Genomic DNA, 18,434 nt, shown 5'->3' with positions numbered 1-18,434 from the left:
CGGCTACATGAGCACTCTTATAGCGGCACAGTTGTATTGGTACAGCTGTGCTGCTGTAAGCTTGTAAGTGTAGACATGGCCTTAGAGAAGTACGCAAGGAGGACTCTGTCTAATCACACGGAGACCAAAAACATCTTTCAGAATGAAAATAAAAACTTACCTGTAGAGCATGACATTATATGGAAGAAAATTAGGCAAGAGATACTTAATAATACGTATAGGAAGCCAAAGCATGAGCAGGACAATTGACCCAAAGACGATCTGCAACAAGAAAATTACAAATGCATATTATATCTACAAGACTCATATGAAGCCTTATTTTTTATATGGATGGGCCAATGAAGATGTAAACCATCTGCAAAGGTTTTGAATGAACGTATGACAAAGGTCCATGATTAAATTAAAACCTGTTCCTCTCAAATTTTGGTAGTCTATGTTCCATAAAGAGAAATAAATGTATAAACTAGAAGAGAAAGTTGTTTAATCTCTAAATATATAAGCTGTAATTGATCATCATCCATGGGGCCCATGGTACCACTGCGAGTCTAATGAAGGTTCTGAAATCATTTCAACTCATACCTTCAGAGAATGATAATTAGCCAAGAGCTTCATTTCTTGATTCACAAGGCAAAAACCAATTCCATTATATTCTGCTAACCCACGCATTTGAGAGCTTTAAAAAGAACTATATGTTGGACTAAGTTTGGGTCATTTGAAGTGGCACATACATCCCTGATGCAGCCAAAGCAGTGTGGCTATAAGATGACAAAAGGCCAATACATCCTGCTGTTTTCTAGAGTCCTAAGCATGACTGACCAGCACTCCTCTCCAGATGGCAGGGAGTGTATGCTGAGCACCACTAGGGTGATCCAACAAGGTACAGAGGATGTTGATGTGTTAACAGTATATCAGCATCACAGTATCCCATACAGCAGTCTGTTTCAAAGGTATGCAGTCTTCAGGGCCTGTATCTGCAAAACCAGTGCCAAAGCAGGCCATCTGAGATGTTGCTTTAAAGGCCTTCCAGACAGACATCAGGGTGAACATCTGGAAAGCGCTTGGGGAGGCCAGGAAAGACTTTAGGTGTTTCCCCAATAATTCAACAGCCTGCAGCTACATCTGGTAGTAGATACCACTGCCCAGGCCATCATGGTCCACCCGAAGACAGACAGGAACATGAATCAGACCCATCTCTACTGAACTGGGACCCAGAATGTTTGTTGCAATAAATGGCTTAGACCAGCACCGTGACCTCAAGGGATTTCCTCCACCATCCATAGTAATACAGTAACTGTTGGCTAGTGATACAAGCAGTCATTGTGGCTTTAGCACAAGAGGAAGATTTGTGATTGTCTGTACTAGACAAACATTTTAAAACTTTTAATTAAAAATTTCCCACCAGCATTTCAGATAATCTGAAGTGGGGCATATGTTACAACTAACACCTCTGAAGAAGTAAACTTCAGTTTTATTTTAGTAACTAAAAAATGAACACACATCAAAAAGGAAAGTTAAACATGCTAATATTCAAAACGTCAGCTAGGCTAGCACTGTATTTGCAACAACAAGAAAGAAATGAATATAAATTATTCAAGGACAAGTCTGAAAAAAGTCCTTACCACTGATAAAATAAACCTCCTGAGATGTCTATAAATGGGCAAGTGAATCATTTCCTGAACTGGATTAAAATCCGGATCATTCAAATTCCTCAGAAACCACAGGACACCAGGTCTCAGTACCTGAAACAGGTATTTACATTTGAGTTTAAAAAGACAAAAATGCAAGCAACGTAAGAATTATTAGCATGTTGTCTAATTAACAGAGTTAGATTTCTGTTGGAAAAAAGGTGTTAGAAGCAACTAGGCTGTGAGATATAAATATGAAGAACTTTTCAATACAAGAGTCAACAACGAGAGGTACAGAAGAACACTGCAGAGCATTACTACTAGGCCACAGTGGAAACATTTTAACTAAAAATCTTTACTTTCAAATACATTTCAGTTCACAGATACTAAGAAGTATTTAAACAAAAGCAACATCCATATTAAAAACTCCTTTGCATGCAATCGGCTAGCACCCTAAGGGTGTTCCCATATTCACTTGTAACCAGCATGATTGTTTAATTTTTAAGGCAGAAAAATTTTGAAGTCTGATATGTATTAAAAACATCATAACAGAAACACACAGATGGGGAAGAGCTAATGAACTCTTCAGTACATAAAGTTGTTCAAATATATTTTATAATACCCTCACCTGAATAAGAACTTACCTCTCTCAGTAAGAGAATGAAAGATGCAAAGTAAAAGACGTAAACCATTCCCACTAACCAGTGTAGGAACATTGTGGTACCAGGGGCAGACTGAAAGCTCAACTCTCTGTCTTTCAAAGTAGCATCAAACATTTCCTATACAAAAAAGTACATACGATCAACGTTTACCAAATACTCTTCCTTGGTTACTCATTTAATTTATCCCGTTTGTACCTAGCAAATAGGGTTAAATTGGATTATATATTACATTTAAATAATCTCAACCTGTTGCAAAACTATAAATATTTAGAGGAGCATTCAAGAAAACAAAAATATCTATTTAAGTCATAAGTGCCACTGAAAACTACACAGTTCTTACAACATACTTATAGCACTGACACTGGAGATGGCAAATAGTGACATATTTCTCTACTCCACATAGTTTTAAGAATGGGAAGGAAACTAAAACAAGGAAAACACTAACATTTAATATGTAACACTACAAAGCATATCAGCATGAGCATATCAGCTGATACTAAACTGTACTGTACATTTATTCTCATTAGAAATAGGGTATCTTATTAATGCTGAGAGCAAAATGGTTGCTTTTTCCCATATAAACATTTAATAGTAATCTCTTATATTAGCTTTTGGGGAAGTGACATTTTAAAAGTTATGATAATTTCCCCTTCCTTTCCCCTGCACTCCCTAGACCAAGGGTCCTCAACCTTTTTCTTTTTGAGCCCCCCTTCCCCCAACATGCTATAAAAGTTCCACGGTCCACCTGTGCCACAATAACTGTTTTTCTGCATATCCAGTACATTAAAAGCCACTGGCATTCGGGGGTAGCACGCAGGGCAGCTGCCCAGGGCCTCATGCCACAGGAAGACCCACAAAACTAAGCTGCTTGGGCTTCGGCTTCAGCCCCAGGTGATGGGGCTCAGGCTTTGGCTTTCTGCCCTGGGCCCCAGCAAGTCTAATGCCAGCCCCTCTCTGGTTTATTTTGGTGGACCCCCTGAAATCTGTTCGCGGGCCCTCAGGGGGCCCCAGATCCCTGGTTGAGAACCACTGCCCCAGACTACAATAAAAACAGTCTCTCTCATATGGCATTCAATACACAGAAGGAAAAATTCATAGTAATGCCACAAGATGAACCATGTATGAATTTCCCCAAATAAAGAATAAAGCCAAATAAAGAAAACTCAGTCATGGAGTTGCCGGTAAGACATTTAGCATAGCAGAGAAGTGACTTTTCACAGTGTTTTGTAACTGTTTCAAAAAGTGTAATGATGGTTTTTTTGCTCTGTTTTAAACATAGATTGTAGACTTTAACTGCCTACAGGAACATAGACTTTGTATTGTATTGTGCGTTAGAACAAACTACCTTTGACCTCTGAAACAGTGAAAGTATAAAAAATAAAAGAGAAGAGACATTTTCTGCAAGTCCAGTTTATATCAATTTTTTTTTCTCCAGGGCAAAAGAACTTTCTCCTCAGAAAAAAAAAAAACAGTGTAAGACTTGGCCTACATTCCAATAATTTCTGTTCTTACCAAAGAGCATATATCCAGCCACCAGCCACAGATAAGGGGGAACACACCAATTTCTACAACCACTAATAAGGAAACCTTCAGGGAAAAGGAAAAAAAATTACTCAGTAACTATGAATAAATCACTAACAAAATTATAGTTGAAAACCTTTTGCTTTCAGAAGCCTATAATTACCTTAACAACAATATAGCAGACTCCCAATAAGTGACGTGATCTTTGGAATTTTACAAGCGCAGCCAAACCCTACATACTCTGGTCAAGGAAATATACTAAATGAAATGTTGTAACAGGACCAGGAGAGTATGATACAATTTATATCAGCAACTGTGCAATCTAGATTTTATAGCAGGAAATTGTGGAAGAGTCAAGCACTAATGTGAAAGTGTGAATACTATTGCTGGGGTCCTAATCTTTCAAAAGTAACGATGATTTTGGGTGCCTAATTTAAAACACCTTAAAGGGACCTGCCTACCAAAGTGCTAAGCATCCATCCTCTGAAAATCAAGCCCTCTTTCAAAGGCATCTGAAGTTGGGGACTGAAAACTGAGATACCAGAAATCACTTTTGAAAAAAATTATGCAGGAATATTTACCACCAAGAGTTTAACAGTGCAGTTACAAGTCTGGAGGTCTAATGTAATATGCATTTTAATGGGGTCAGAGAAATTCTCATCTCTTCACAGCAGAGCTAGTGTGTTTGTTTGGTTTTTTTTGGAAAATTTAGTCCCAGGATTTTAAAACTATTTAGGTGTTGTGGTGCTCAGGATTGCAACTCTTAAGTGATTTAGGAGCCTAAATATAATTTTTTTTAAAGGGATTTAGACACTTAGGAGCTTAAATCCTATTGACTGTCAATGAGATTTAAGCTCCCAAGAGTCTAAATCCCTTTCAAAAATGAGATTTAAGCTCCTAAATCATTAACGTGTTGCAACCCTGAGCACAATGCCTACATATCTTTAAATTCCTGGATAACGGTCTCCTTTTAGTAGGTCAGAGGATCTCAAGAGAGACATGGCATCAAATACTTTACTGTGTTTGTACAGTGCCTATCACAACAAGGCCCAACCTGACTGTGGCCTCTAAGTGCTACTGCAATATAGTGTGTTAAATAGCAAATAAATTTACTCCTTCAAACAGAAATCAATTTAATCTTTTTAAAGCATACACAGTTTTGTCTGTGACCAAGTCTCCCCAGACTTTCAAAACTCTAAGGCCTGGTCTACACTAACACCCCAATTCGATCTAAGGTACGCAACTTCAGCTACGTGAATAACGTAGCTGAAGTCGACATACCTTAGTTCGAATTTACCGCGGTCCACACGCGGCAGGCAGGCTCCCCCGTCGACTCCGCGGTACTCCTCTCGCTGAGGTGGAGTACCGCAGTCGACGGCGAGCACTTCCTGGTTCGAATTATCGCGTCCAGACCAGACGCGATAAATCGAACCCGGAAGTTCGATTGCCAGCCGTCGAACTACCGCGGTAGTGTAGACATACCCTAAGATAGTGGTAACAGGCACTTCAATCTCTCCAGTGCAGCCAAGTGAATTGCTGCCCAAGAGCAATTCAAGTTGCACAAAGCTCTGAATGCTACTGGCCTGGTGCAGAAACCAAGGAAGACATACTAAGTGTATGTCTATACTGCAGTCAGGAGGTGTGACTGCAGCATGCATAGGTACAGATCAAAGCTATCTCAAGCAATAATAGCAGTGTGGTCATGGCAGCATGGACTACAGCACAGACTAGCCCTCCAAGTATGTACCTAACGGGTCAGATGGGCTTGTACTCTAGCGGCTAGCTCATGAGACCGTATTCACATTGCTATTTCTAGCATGCTAGTTCAAGCAGAGGCAGCATGTTTCTGAATACCCACGCTGGCTAAACATATCCGGAGAAGCTGCCTGAAACAGGAGAACTTATGTAGATGAGCTTCCCATCCCACGTGGCACAAATCCTAGTTATTATTCTGTACGCCTATTTCTATCTCTGCTGCAGCTGTGTAGCCCACAAGAAGCCTACGTGTGGAGAGAAATGGATGGCTCCACACCTGTCTATCAGGCTACATCACAAAAATTATAATTGCAAGACCTGCCAGATCACAGGGGCACTCTTACCCTCCCAATCATGACTTCATTTCCGCAAAGCTTTTAAGCGCGTTTCTCAAGTTTAACGTTGAGTGCAGTCCCTAAAACTGCTGCAAAATTCTTTCTGGACTATTATGGTGTATGGTGAACAAGGGACACCCTTTAGTATTTTAGTGGCTACTGAAGAGGGCGGAAATATTTGTACCACACTGTCCCTTTTCTTTGACTGACCTCCAGAAAGGGATCTGCCATTCAGGAAGAAAGCAATGGATTCCATCTATGGCCTTGTGAAATTTTATCCTGGTTAGCTGACAGTCAGCTGGGGAAGAAGCTGATTCCATGTTAAGACCTCTCCAATGTCATTCCCATAAAACAGACTAGCATATGTGGAAAACTGGGCTGAGTGAAGTCTCAAAGCTTTTATTGTTCTGAATATGCAGCCTGTTTTGAAATTAAGTCTGGATGGTCAAGCACTTAAACAGATTTTATCCAAATTTTTACCTAAAACAGCCCTTTTTTCTTTGTTTCATCATAAGAACAAAGCGAAAACAGAAAGAAAGTGCTCCTGCATCATTTCTAACCTTGATCTCAACATGGCTAGAGATAATGATCCACAGACAGAATTTAAGACAGAGTCAGGCAACTATTTATGAAAGGATACATGACAAACAATTAGAGTTATTGCTAGCTGCACATAGCCAACTATTGTTGTAATTAGGCCTTCAAAGTGAGATGCTTGAACCTGAAGAAAAAAAAAAAAAAAAAAGGGATATTTTAAATATTTTCCATTCAATTTTAGTTAGTTTTTATTCGTCAAAAAGTTCAGTCCTCTTTCAATATTAATGACAGAGTCCACTTGGGCAGCTGGGATTTGGAATGACAAGGTTCCTAGGCTGCTTTATACTACAACATGAGTAGGACAAATATTTAATCAATAAACTCTCTTTACTAATCATTTGGCATCCTCAACAAAAAAAGTGGAAAATAAGTTTGCATCCACTAGAAAAACCACATAATGCAAAGCTGCCAGCCTTGCAGGAGGAGCTGCCATATATCCTACTCCTTTGCCTGGCATTCACTAATAATAATAATAATAATAATAATAATTATTAATGGAGATATCCCATCTCCTAGAACTGGAAAGGACCTTGAAAGGTCATCGAGTCCAGCCCCCTGCCTTCACTAGCAGGACCAAGTACAGATTTTGCCCCAGATCCCTAAGTGGCCCCCTCAAGGATTGAACTCACAACCCTGGGTTTAGCAGGCCAATGCGCAAACCACTGAGCTATCCCTCCCCCCAAATAGTAATTTATGAAGCATTATCCCCCATGCAATCAAGGAACACCACCATAAAATATATTAGATTTTATAAAAATATAATATTAAAAAGCCAAATTCAGTGACCTTACAAAGGGGGAGTCTTAGACAGGGATTACAATAATGAAGTTTGGGGGGAGGGTAAACAGTTAAAAGCAAAGAAAGGTCCTAGAATGAAGACATGGACAACTTCCCAGGCTGTTCTGTTGTCCTAGAGTAAAAATCAGGGGTTCCTATAAAACACAAAAAATTTAAGTTGCACAAATTTTTAAGAATTTAAAACATCAAAATTATAAAATAACCATACTTACATAGTCCTCAAAACCCAGGCCAACAACAGAGAAGTGACCAATGTGGTAAGGACAAAAAGCTGGAAAACATGAAGGGGAATAGAGCAATTTTTATCATTTTCTCCATCAAATGCAATGTGAGACTTATGCTGAAAAGTCTCTGTTCTGTGGTGTGGCAATAGTTTGAATTTTCACCAGTTTTACAAAGTGGACAAAAAAGTAACTATCCATCCAATGTAGTTTGAAAGTTTCATTATAAAACTTGACATTTCCGTAGCACTCAAGACTAATAAATCACATTGCAAACTTTTAAGGGGTAATATAGCTCAAGACTCATTTCTCTGATTTTTTTTTTAACTTGCAATATTACAAGTAATCTATGATTACTATAACTGAAAAATGGGAACAATGATTTTGTTCCTTATTCAGCTTTCATTTGACAGTGCTCTGAATCAGCTTTATTTCCTAGTTTCATTCATTAACTTGATAGAAGTCTTCTACGCTGCTATAGGAATCTGCCTGTATGCCTTTCCCCAACCACTACAGAAGAGTGGAGTTGCTTTTTCATAGATCAGTTGGGTGTTACTTTCCCTTTTAGTAAACATAATTTAAGAATCTGACATTTGAAATTTAAGAATTTAAAGATTTGGGGATTGTCCAGAGAAACGCAGTTCCTGCAGAAGTCTGGGAAGGGAGCAAAGAAGAAGATATATTGGGGGAAGGTAAGACACACTCCGACGAAGGAGTCAGGAAGGGGAGCTTTGAAGAGGTTTGTCACCTTTTCCCAGATCACTGAGCCAAGGATGGTATCTCATTCACAATCCTAAAGATTCCTCCCACCCACTCCCAGAGTTTAGGAAGAAAGCAGTCATGAGGGAGTCTTCTTTTCCCACACTTGAAGATCTCATATTATTGACTCATAAGTGGTTAGGTGCAGTAGGGTCACGGTATGCTCTCTTGGGGGTTGTCTACATTACCCGCTGGATCAACAGGCAGCGATCGATCCATCGGGGGTTGATTTATCGGGTCTAGTCTAGATGAGATAAATCGACCGCCAAGTGCTCTCCCGTCGACTCTGGTATTCCACCAGGGCGAGAGGCACAGGCGGAGTTGACGGGAGAGTGTCAGCCTTTGATTTACCGCAGTAAGTAGATCTAAGTACGTCGACTTCAGCTACGTTATTCACGTAGCTGAAGTTGCATAATTTAGTTTGATCCCCTCTCGTGTAGACCAGGCCTTAGTCTCCCTCAGGTCCCCTATTAGAGCTAGGAGAGAAAAGTCTGAAGCAGAAAAGATATCAGTGTTCCCCCTTGGCATCTCTTCTCGTGCTTTCTCCTAGCCCTCAAAGCAGAAAGGGGAAGCAAGAGCTGGAAGCTCTCATTCTTTACCTCTATCTGCTCCACTGTATCAGATGAAGAGAATTGGAGATTGCCTACCCCTTAATCTGTTCCACATGACTACTTGGAAGATGGGGATGGGAGTCTTTAGTCCCTAGTCCTGTCTATGGGGTCAAAGAGCAGGAGCAGCATGCCTGGCAGAGACTCTTCACTTGTCCAAATCCCTTCCATCGAATCAATGGCAGTAGGTGATGGCAGTGAGGAAAGATAAGGGAGAAGTATGGAGCTCTTCACTCCTCAGGATCTCTCAATGTGGCTTAGTAAGCACAAGAGACAAATGTATAAAGTCAGGGAGAAAAAAAATCTCCACTTCTCAGGATCTCTCCACAGGAAAAAGGAGAACACGCTGAGAGGAAGCATCACTCTAGTAGCCCCTATAAAGTCAAAAGACTCAGATTTAGACCTGCTTAAGTTGCAAACAGCAGAAAGGGGAGAGAACCACCTTAAAAGTTGGGACCATGGATTAGGTACGGTTTTCAAAACTACTTTTAGTTTCTTTTTTTCCCCTTTTTTCTTCTTCTTCTTCTTTTTTTTTTTTAAACGGGCCCAACTTCTGCCTGACAGTCCCCCTGGAAACAAAGTGTGAACTCCTCACGATTTCCCTGTGAGTATTCTAGTGATCTGTAAAATGTGTATATTGAGTCAGAGTTTAAGTAACTTGCTCAAGAACACACTGCAAGACAGTGGCAGGGTCAGAAATCAAACTCAGGAGTCCTGATTCCCAGTTCCTTGTTTTAGTCACTAGAAAATGCTTCCTATCAACAGAGGGTCCTGTGCCACCTTTAAGACTAACAGATGTATTGGAGCATAAGCTTTCATGGGTGAATGCCCACTTCGTCAGACGCATGCTTCCTATCAAGTTTCCATAGAATGTCATAGCTCAAACTTGACTGAAAGCTGCAATCCCTAGTTGCTAGTCAGGTGTTTGGAGCATGATGTACTTGTTCTAGTTCAAGTTAATTACAAAGCAGGATTTTCACAGATTATATACAATTTAAAATACTCATTCCAAACAATTACAGTATCCCTTGACAACTTTAGTTTAGGACTTAAATTTATTTTAAACTGCACTAAATTTATAACTGGGTCATACAGAACTTCATTTCAAAGCTCCTAATGGAACGTCAGAAATTGTGCTACATGATTATCAAGTTATTTTTAAACTGTAATTGCCATCAGGAAATTTCTGATTTTTCTAATTCTAGTATTAAATAGAAATGATTGAAAGTGTTAGGTTTTATGTAAATAAAACATGCATTATTATTCCCTATATTCATTTTCTTTTTTAGATGTGCTAGTTTGTTTTCACATATACAATGCAGATACCACATCTTGTTTACAGCAGGAAGCTAAGTATTGTGTACATCATTACACTGCTTGAAAAAAATGTAGCCCATACTACAAGTGGGACATTTTCCCTGGCAAGTGTATGGCCTAAGCCATCTATTTCTGCGCTATGTACAATGTATTTTAAATAATGTGTCCAGTCCTTTGGGTTGCTAAGACAACCTCTCAAAATGCATACCAATTATAAAAGTACAGTGTTGCCCACATGAATTTACAATCAGGCTCCTGGAACTACCTAAAACTTTGTGGCAGTAGTTGTAGTAGTAGGATTTTATGTTTGTATTTTGGATAATTTAGAATGAAGGATATAATAATGTAGCATGTATTAAATGTATTGATGTATGATTTAACCATATCCTGCCTGCCACCCTTTTTGAATAACAGAAAGGAATGGCCTAAGGAGCCATTGGCAGAAACGCATCAGACAGGCTGCCTGTGTCTGAACTGATGTTAAGGCAGGAACAGACCAGAACAATCCTTATGGCTGATTATGGTCACCTTTTGTTTTAGGATAAGTTTTCATTACAGTATTTGCTATAAGGTCTTGTTTCTTATTTGCATTGCAAACGAAGTTTGTAAGGTTCCTTTGTAATCCCTTTAGTAACCATATAACCCTTTCTAAAAAGTAATTCTGTCTGAAATTCTCTGTAAAATTGTTTGGTGTGAGTAAAGGATGTGTGCATGGTTAAGAATGAGTGTGAAAGCCATCACAGATGTCCAGATGGTCAAAAAGAAGTGAGAGACTCGGAGAGATAGCAGGAAACGATCAGAAAACATCCACTGTATCTGATACTAAACGAGTTAGAAGCATTGACAACCTCAGAGGTGAGGCAAACACCCCGGAAGGCGAGACAACGAATAAGAGATAACAGTGGAAAACCCCAAGATTAACACCACTTAAGGACTAATGATTACAGAATGACATTGCAAAATCCATAGACGAAAGTGGGAATTTACAAGTATAAAGCTGGGGTGTTTTGCCATAGAACTCTGGGTTCGGTCCTGCAAAGCATCGGATTGCGACCGACAGAACCCAGCCCCTCACTCGTGCTCAATCTAACTGGCCATTAGATTGACTCGAGCTACAACAGACTGGTAACTATAAGACGTGTGTGTGTGTGTGTGTGTGTGTGCTAAATTGTTACCGTATATACTCGATCATAAGCTGGTTCGTTTATAAGCCGGCCCCCCCAAGATGGAGAAATAAAAATGGAAATTTTTTATGACCCATTCATAAGCCAACCCTATAATTCAGGGGTCGTCAAACTTTGGCTCACGGGCCATCGGGATAAGCTGCTGGCGGGCCGAGATTGTTTGTTTACCTCGAGCGTCCACAGGCATGGAGGTAAACTTCAGTAAACAAAGTGTCCTGGCCTGCCAGCAGCTTACTCTGACGGGCCGGAACAGCAACTGGTGGGGAAATTTTGGGGGGAGGGAGAAACTGGGGGTCAGGGGAGTAACCCCTGTGACCACGCCCCACATGACCCCACCCCTAGCCCGGGACCCGCACACTCTCCACATCCCATCCCTTCCCACCTTAGCTGGGGCGGGCCAGGGGAGGATGTCTCTGGCCTGGCCGGAGCTGCTCCAACAGGCTGGGTGGAGCAGCTGCAGCGTGCGCCAGCGGGCCGGGCGCCGCAGCCTGCTCTGAGGGTCGGGGGGCGCGGCCACAGCTTGCTCTGGGGGGCAGGGCCGGGCAGCATGGCCACAGCCTGCTCTGGGGGGCGGGGCCGGGCGGCGCGGCCACAGCCTGCCAGCCCCGGAGCTGCAGCTGCTTCCCGGAGGCTGAAGGGAGAGCAGCAGAGCAGCGTGGCCAGAAGCGGAGAGACTCTTCCCTTCTGGCTCTGCTGCCTTTCCTTGCCCCCTCTGTTGGGGGGGAGGTGCTGTGTCCCACCTCTCCCTCTCTATACTTGTTCATAAGCCAACCCCCTTCTCTGATGCTTTCCTTTTTTACTAAAAAAATTCGGCTTATGAACGAGTATATACGGTATATTTTCAATAAACACGGCATATTGCCTTTTCCCCTGAAAAGCTCCCGTGTGCTTTTTATAAGCATAACATAATGAAACTGACAACAAATCGGGACAATTTCATACTGCTACTTGGGAAAGTATTGAGCAATAGCAGAAGCAGTTATGGGATTTATTGATGGGGAGGACCACCCCAAAAAAGGGTGGCTTCAGGGAAAAGTGGAGACATCTTCTCATGGTCTCCTCACAATATCAAGGAGGCTCTGAGAACAGAGCACATTACTGGAGACCTTCCACTCTTTACAATAGCAAGCACCTCTCAAGAGGAGGACACACCAAACTCCTTCACCCTTTGGGCAGCTAGATGGGGTGCACCTTCAAGTTTATCCAAAATTTGCTAGTCAGAGGCTGATATGAAAGATGGACTCCTCAAGATCCCAAGCAGAGTTTACTCCGGAGGGAATTCTGTGCCAAAAAAATTAAAATTCTGTGCACAGTATTTTACAATTCTGCAAATTTTGTCAATATGTAAAAGTGGTTCCAGCATGGCAGTGGGGAGCACAGGCCACTGGCTGCATTGAGGTAGGAGATCACCCTGAAGCCCCCCACCCGGGTACAAGGACTCGGCAATGAGGCTGCACCTGACCCAGATACAGTGCAAGGGCTGGGCCTGCCCCAGAAACACCTCAGGGCCCTGTCCCTTTGCGCCAGTTGAGGGTGGGCTGGCTCAGCCCAGCAGGATCTAAGTGTGGAGGGGCTTAGTGTGGGGAGATCCAGGTTTGTGGTGAGAGATTTCCTGTGTGGGGCAATCTGGGTGTGGGTAGCTCAGTGGGAGATCTGGATGCACAGGGGCTTGTTGGAGAGTTCCGGGTGCAGGGGCAATGGGATGCTGCAGGGGATCCAGGTGAAGATGGTTGGGGCTCAGTGTGTGTGGGGGGAGTCTGGCTGTGAGGAGATGGGGCTCAGCAGGGTGGGGTCTGGGTGCTGGGGGAGTGGGGCTTGATGGGGTGGGGGTCCAGGTGCAGCTGCTTGGGGATCAGTGGGGTGGGGGTCTGAGTGTGGGGGGCTCATTAGAGGGGTCCAAGTGTTGGGGGGTAGAGCTTGATAGGGTGAGGGTTCGATGGGGCTGCTTAATGGGGGAACCACAACTGCTGCCAATGAGACGCTGCATGCCAAGCTTCCACTTCTCCCTATCCTCTTTTCTTCCCCATCTCATCCCCCTTCCACACTGCTCCATGCCTCCTCCCCCTCCCTCACTCCTACATTCCTCTCCCCCTGCCCTATTCCACCACCCTTCTTTCCCCCCACCCCTTTCCCTCATTTTCCCCCACCCTCCTTACCCAGCCCCACTGCCAGCACTTACTGTTGCACAGAAAACAGGAAGGCTCCCAGCACACAGAAGTGGGCACGACTGGCACTAGGACCCAGGAGGCAACATTCAGCTGCAGAGTCAGTGGAGCTGAGATGCAGCCTCCTTCAGCTGGGTAGCTCTGAGCTTGCAGAAACGAGGGGGGGCATTGGCATGTAATGCCGTGCGCCCCCCCCATGCCTCGCCGCTGCTTGGGGGGGCAATCCCTCCCCCCAAACTGCGCCCATTGTTGTGTCCCCCCTCACCCCGGCATGGCTTCCCTTTGCTTTCCTATAGTTTTCAGCAGGGAAGCATAGGAATTCGGTGGGGGAGAGGGGTGTTTTCTGCAGTCACACGGAATCCCCCCAGGAGTAAGATTTCGGGAGAAACATCATGCTAATGATGCAGGCTGGTCATTTTACTATCTGCCACTCATCTTCTCTGGAGGAGCCCTATATCCTCATCTTCTTTATCTAACTGAGGCTAGTGCGTATCTGGTAATTTTTTTAAGGCCCAAAAATACAAATATTTTCACATTAGGTGATTCCCGATATCTTGCACCAAAACATAACAAAGAGGCAAACCGTTTTTGAAATATTTAAGGGAGCAAATCAACTTTATCAGCAGCATGGATTCAGAACAAAACAATATTATTCAACTGTACACGACTATTACTGGAGTCTTCTGCACCCCACCTCTTATTGAGGTAAAAGCATGCAACATACCAAAACAAAGGCTTCTTTACAGATTATAGTGGAAAGGTCCAGATATAATATCCTTTCTATATTGCTAGGTTAATACAATGAAAGTCAATCAATTGACAGAGTTAATTTTTCTCCACCAAAAAAGGGAGGCAGATAGGCCCTTCTATAACTACTATTGTCTTTTAAAAAACACACCACACCACACATTTGTGCACTTCTAGCCAAACCTGCTCCACTGCAGCAATTCTGAGTGTACTGGTTTGGTGCAGGGCTACTATCTGGAGGAAGAAACTCTCCTCCCAAGTACGGAGTACTAATGGAGCTGCTCCAAGACAACTACTGCAGTCTCAAGGCTACAGTATGTGCCATAGCTGCTGGTCCCCTCCTATCCATCTGGGGCATTTGTGATTTCAGCCTGTGGGTCCCTATGACAGCGAATCCATTGGTTCCTCTCACACGCTACCCCTAAAGCCCAGCATAATACACATCTCCCACCAAAAATACAATAGTGTTCTGCCAATAATTTAATAAAAAAGTGATCCCACAGATTTTCCTTCCCTTAGCCTACGATAAACCCCATGTACCAGAGGTGTATGATGTCCTTTAAGAGAAAAGAGGTGAGAGACTGAGGATTCTGTTCACTTGATCTTTCATTTAAACAAAAATAATCTTAACCATAACCAAGGAGGAAAGCAACATCATTTGGAAAGCAAACAGATATTAAGGGCACTCTACTGGAAATGTTAGTGCTTTATCCCATGTACACCAAGTGTACAGATAGAATAGCACAATCTTCAACTTGAATGGGGTTGAATAAAGGCCTTACTGAAAGTAACAGGATAGTCTTCCTGGAAACTTTTTTTTAAAACAATAATTGACAACTGTGTGCAGTCTGCTGCACTCCAGAGGGGGGATGGGGGGCAAACAAACAAATACATAAATATACACACACACCCTCTTCAGAAATGATTTTATGAGCCTCAGAGACAAAAGGTATCACTTGAAGGGTCATTTAGCAATATCTAGGGAAGAATGAAAGCAGGGAAATGATATCCCATCTGTCCCCACAATTTTTGGGGGAACTTCATAAAGTAACTCCCAGGAATTCCCTCCTGAATATTATTCCACAAATATATAGTTCTCAGCTCTAACTAATAGCAATAAAGCTTAAGCAACAGCTCAAACTTTTTAAAACCAAATCCAAAAAAATTACTTTCAGTAACAAAATAAAAAGGAAAAAATATCTGTCTTGGATGCAATACATGCCACCTTGGGAACTAAAATTACACAATAAGATGCAAGTAATCCACTGAGGTCTACTCACATCCATGTGTTTGCAGGATCTGTGTAATACGATTAGTAAGAAAGGTTTATGATTCACATTTAATTATTCACTTTTTATTCTGGTTCAGTTTTTTTAAAAATTAGACACACTGTTTTTCTCGGAGAATAAAAGTGGTCTAAAAACCAATTTTTATCAAGCATTCACAAAGAAAAAGCTAGTTTTGAAATAAGAACAAATAATAATACCTACCAAACACAAGTATGAACAGTGTGTTTAAAGACACCACCCAGAAGACATGTTCCTGGGGAAGAAAGTAAAACATATTTCAGTAAAAGCTGGGTATAAAAACATATAAATCACATAATAAGCAAATGACTGCACCTGAGTTCTTAGCTCATTATTATTCATTCTTCCCCTAAGTTGCAAGCTTAGAATTTTCTAAATTTCAGCCCCAAAAATGAAAGTGAATGTTGTGAGTGAAAATGGCGGCTATAATGGAAATTCTTTGTGGCTAGGGTTAGGAAGGGTGTTTTGCAGATAATCTACCCAAGTCTGTAAATATAAATGGCAATAGTTATACTACTTTTTATGCTTACTTTAGAAGTACAAAGAATTTATATTTTCAGAAAAAGAGGAAAATTATTTCCAGTTTAATTTGCAAAGGGATTCTTGTTTCTTACTTTGGTTAATAATAGCAAGTGTTTGCTTGTCATTGCTATAGTTAAAGGGACACAGTTGGCTATATTTACATTATAAACAAAACTCATTTAACTTACTAATAACACAGTACTCTATTAACAGTGATTTTTTTTAAACATTCAGTGTACTTGTCCTTTTGTTCTTTATGTACTACCTGTATTTCTCTCAGCTAGGACAATGAAAACCAGTGTAGTCAATTTCAGGTTTAGTGGTGCAATGCCTGGATTTTAAAAAGTGCAGAGGAATGCTTCTGGTTTAAAAACTGTTGTTTGGAATGTGGATGTTTGAGTGGAAATGTTTTTATTGATCATAAAATAAAAACTTGTTTTTACAAAATCTAAACTTTTGGGCAAATTTAAGTTTACAATAGATGAATAACAGCAAGTTCCGTGTAAAAATATTTGTATACTTTTTTTTTTTTTTTTTTTTGAGAGTGCTCTACTAAAATATAACCTTAGCTTAAGAAATAGGAGGAAACTCTGGAATCATTTTAACTAGATGTACTCCACTGGCTAAACCCATTACTGTTATGAGGATTTTTTTTAAAACTCAATAGGTTATATTTAAGCTTTTCCTTTCATTGGTTTAAACAATAAAAGCTAAGAAAATTGCTGCACGTCAACACAGAATTAAAAATGTGATAAGCACAAGTAACTAAAGACCGGCGTAGCCTATATTACCTAAAGCTGGGTCTAAGCATAAAATTTTACCAACATAACTGTGTTGGTAAGGGGTTGGTAAGGGGTGTGACTACACAAGGAGGGCTTTGGCATTCTAACTCTAAAAGTTTTTTGCTGCTTTAAGTGTATACAAGGCCCAAATATCTAGCATGGAGTTTTCAAAAAGAACTGAATCCCACTAAAAAAATATCAAAGTTACTTAGGCCCTTTTGAAAATTGTACCCTTATGGAGGACCCACCACAGCGGTATCTGATTGCCACAAAAAATTAAATCATCTATGTGAATGCATGACACATCAAGTTTATGATAAAGTAAGAAAATCTGTTTAAAGCTACCACATCGATGCAACATTTGAAATCTGCTTCATACATTACAGAACAGTCTTTTTATTTAAAGTCTACATAAAACAAGTTATTAGTTTCCTTAAAAATAAGCCTACTGCAAAAACTATTCTTGAACTATAAGACTTCACTTACTAAAAAAACCAGAGATCCGTCAAGCCCAAGCATCTAAGAATAAAAGAAAGTTGAGTTCATTCACAGTTCTATATTCAAAAATCTTCATACTCCCACAACCAGCTTCAAGGTCACCCTTTTTCAAACCCACTTTTTACTGCCCTGGTTAGCTGCATGCCTTATACTACTGGACAATCAGACCAGCTCCCCAACACAAGTTTTTAAACCTATAGTAAGGAACTCTAAAACGGTCTAGTTCAGTATTGTAATCTAATCAACGGCAGCAATATTTTAATACACAATTGTTTAAATGTATAGTAGTTCATGTAAACCAAAGACAGTCTACAATTTAACTGATTATTTCAGAGAGAGTCCTGTTTCAAGAATGTGAACAGTGAAGATTTTAATTTAGCTCAGGAAATGAATTGTTTACCTAATTATAGCAGCCTCAGCATTTATTTAGTGATTTAACTGAATTTTAAATACATATGAAATCTAAAGTCAGAGAACTTGTATATCAAGATTTGTGTAAATATAATTTTGCTTTCTAGCTGCAGAGTATTACCCATGAAAGAATAAGAGCAGATGAGATTTAATCAAGAATATAATGGAGAAACAGCTCTCAGTTCTAGACCAGTCATATCTCATGCTGTTCAAGTTTGAAACAGGAATGGGCTTGCAGATGGGAAAAATATTCTCCGTTTAGTTGTACATATGTTTCAGAAAGTGCACATGGAAAAAACAAAACAAGGAAAAAGATTTTTAAAGGAATTTTCTTTTCCCTCTCCTCTAAGATCTTCTATGCCAGTCCAGACTCCTTCACTTCAAGATTAATGGAATCGTTCACAGTTTGGTGCTCTTTGTATGTCAAATTTTAAGCTAATATTTCAAGGTCTCATGGTTCTCAGATATTTCACTTAATAAACATCATGTAAACTACTGCTGAAATTTCAGATGAGCTTCCAAACTTCTTACATTCAAGGGTGACACCACCAAGAATTCTCAATGTACTGTCCCCATCAGGAAGGCAAGAAGGGATTATACCCAAACGCACAGACTGCCAC

At 40.9% G+C, this 18,434-nt stretch overlaps 1 protein-coding gene across 2 annotated transcripts in view; it reads right to left on the bottom strand.

The window, feature by feature from the left end:
* Window positions 1-18,434, bottom strand: part of MARCHF6 (membrane associated ring-CH-type finger 6) — a 119,359-nt gene that overhangs the window by 49,224 nt on the left and 51,701 nt on the right. For both annotated transcript variants that reach the window (XM_024206374.3, XM_026659121.2), the window contains exons 9-17: window positions 17,392-17,424; window positions 15,785-15,836; window positions 7,506-7,564; window positions 6,539-6,619; window positions 3,972-4,040; window positions 3,800-3,874; window positions 2,270-2,404; window positions 1,620-1,739; window positions 161-261 (exon numbers count right to left, since the gene is read on the bottom strand). In XM_024206374.3, coding sequence (XP_024062142.2) covers window positions 161-261; window positions 1,620-1,739; window positions 2,270-2,404; window positions 3,800-3,874; window positions 3,972-4,040; window positions 6,539-6,619; window positions 7,506-7,564; window positions 15,785-15,836; window positions 17,392-17,424 — 725 coding nt within the window. The remainder of the gene's footprint in view (window positions 1-160; window positions 262-1,619; window positions 1,740-2,269; window positions 2,405-3,799; window positions 3,875-3,971; window positions 4,041-6,538; window positions 6,620-7,505; window positions 7,565-15,784; window positions 15,837-17,391; window positions 17,425-18,434) is intronic.

This window comes from Terrapene carolina, unplaced genomic scaffold (assembly GCF_002925995.2).
Source record: "Terrapene carolina triunguis isolate 2854851 unplaced genomic scaffold, T_m_triunguis-2.0 Scaffold580, whole genome shotgun sequence".
Lineage (NCBI taxonomy): Eukaryota > Metazoa > Chordata > Testudines > Emydidae > Terrapene > Terrapene triunguis.
The sequence above is the reverse complement of the archived record's forward strand: the minus strand, read 5'-3'. Positions and strand labels throughout refer to the sequence as shown.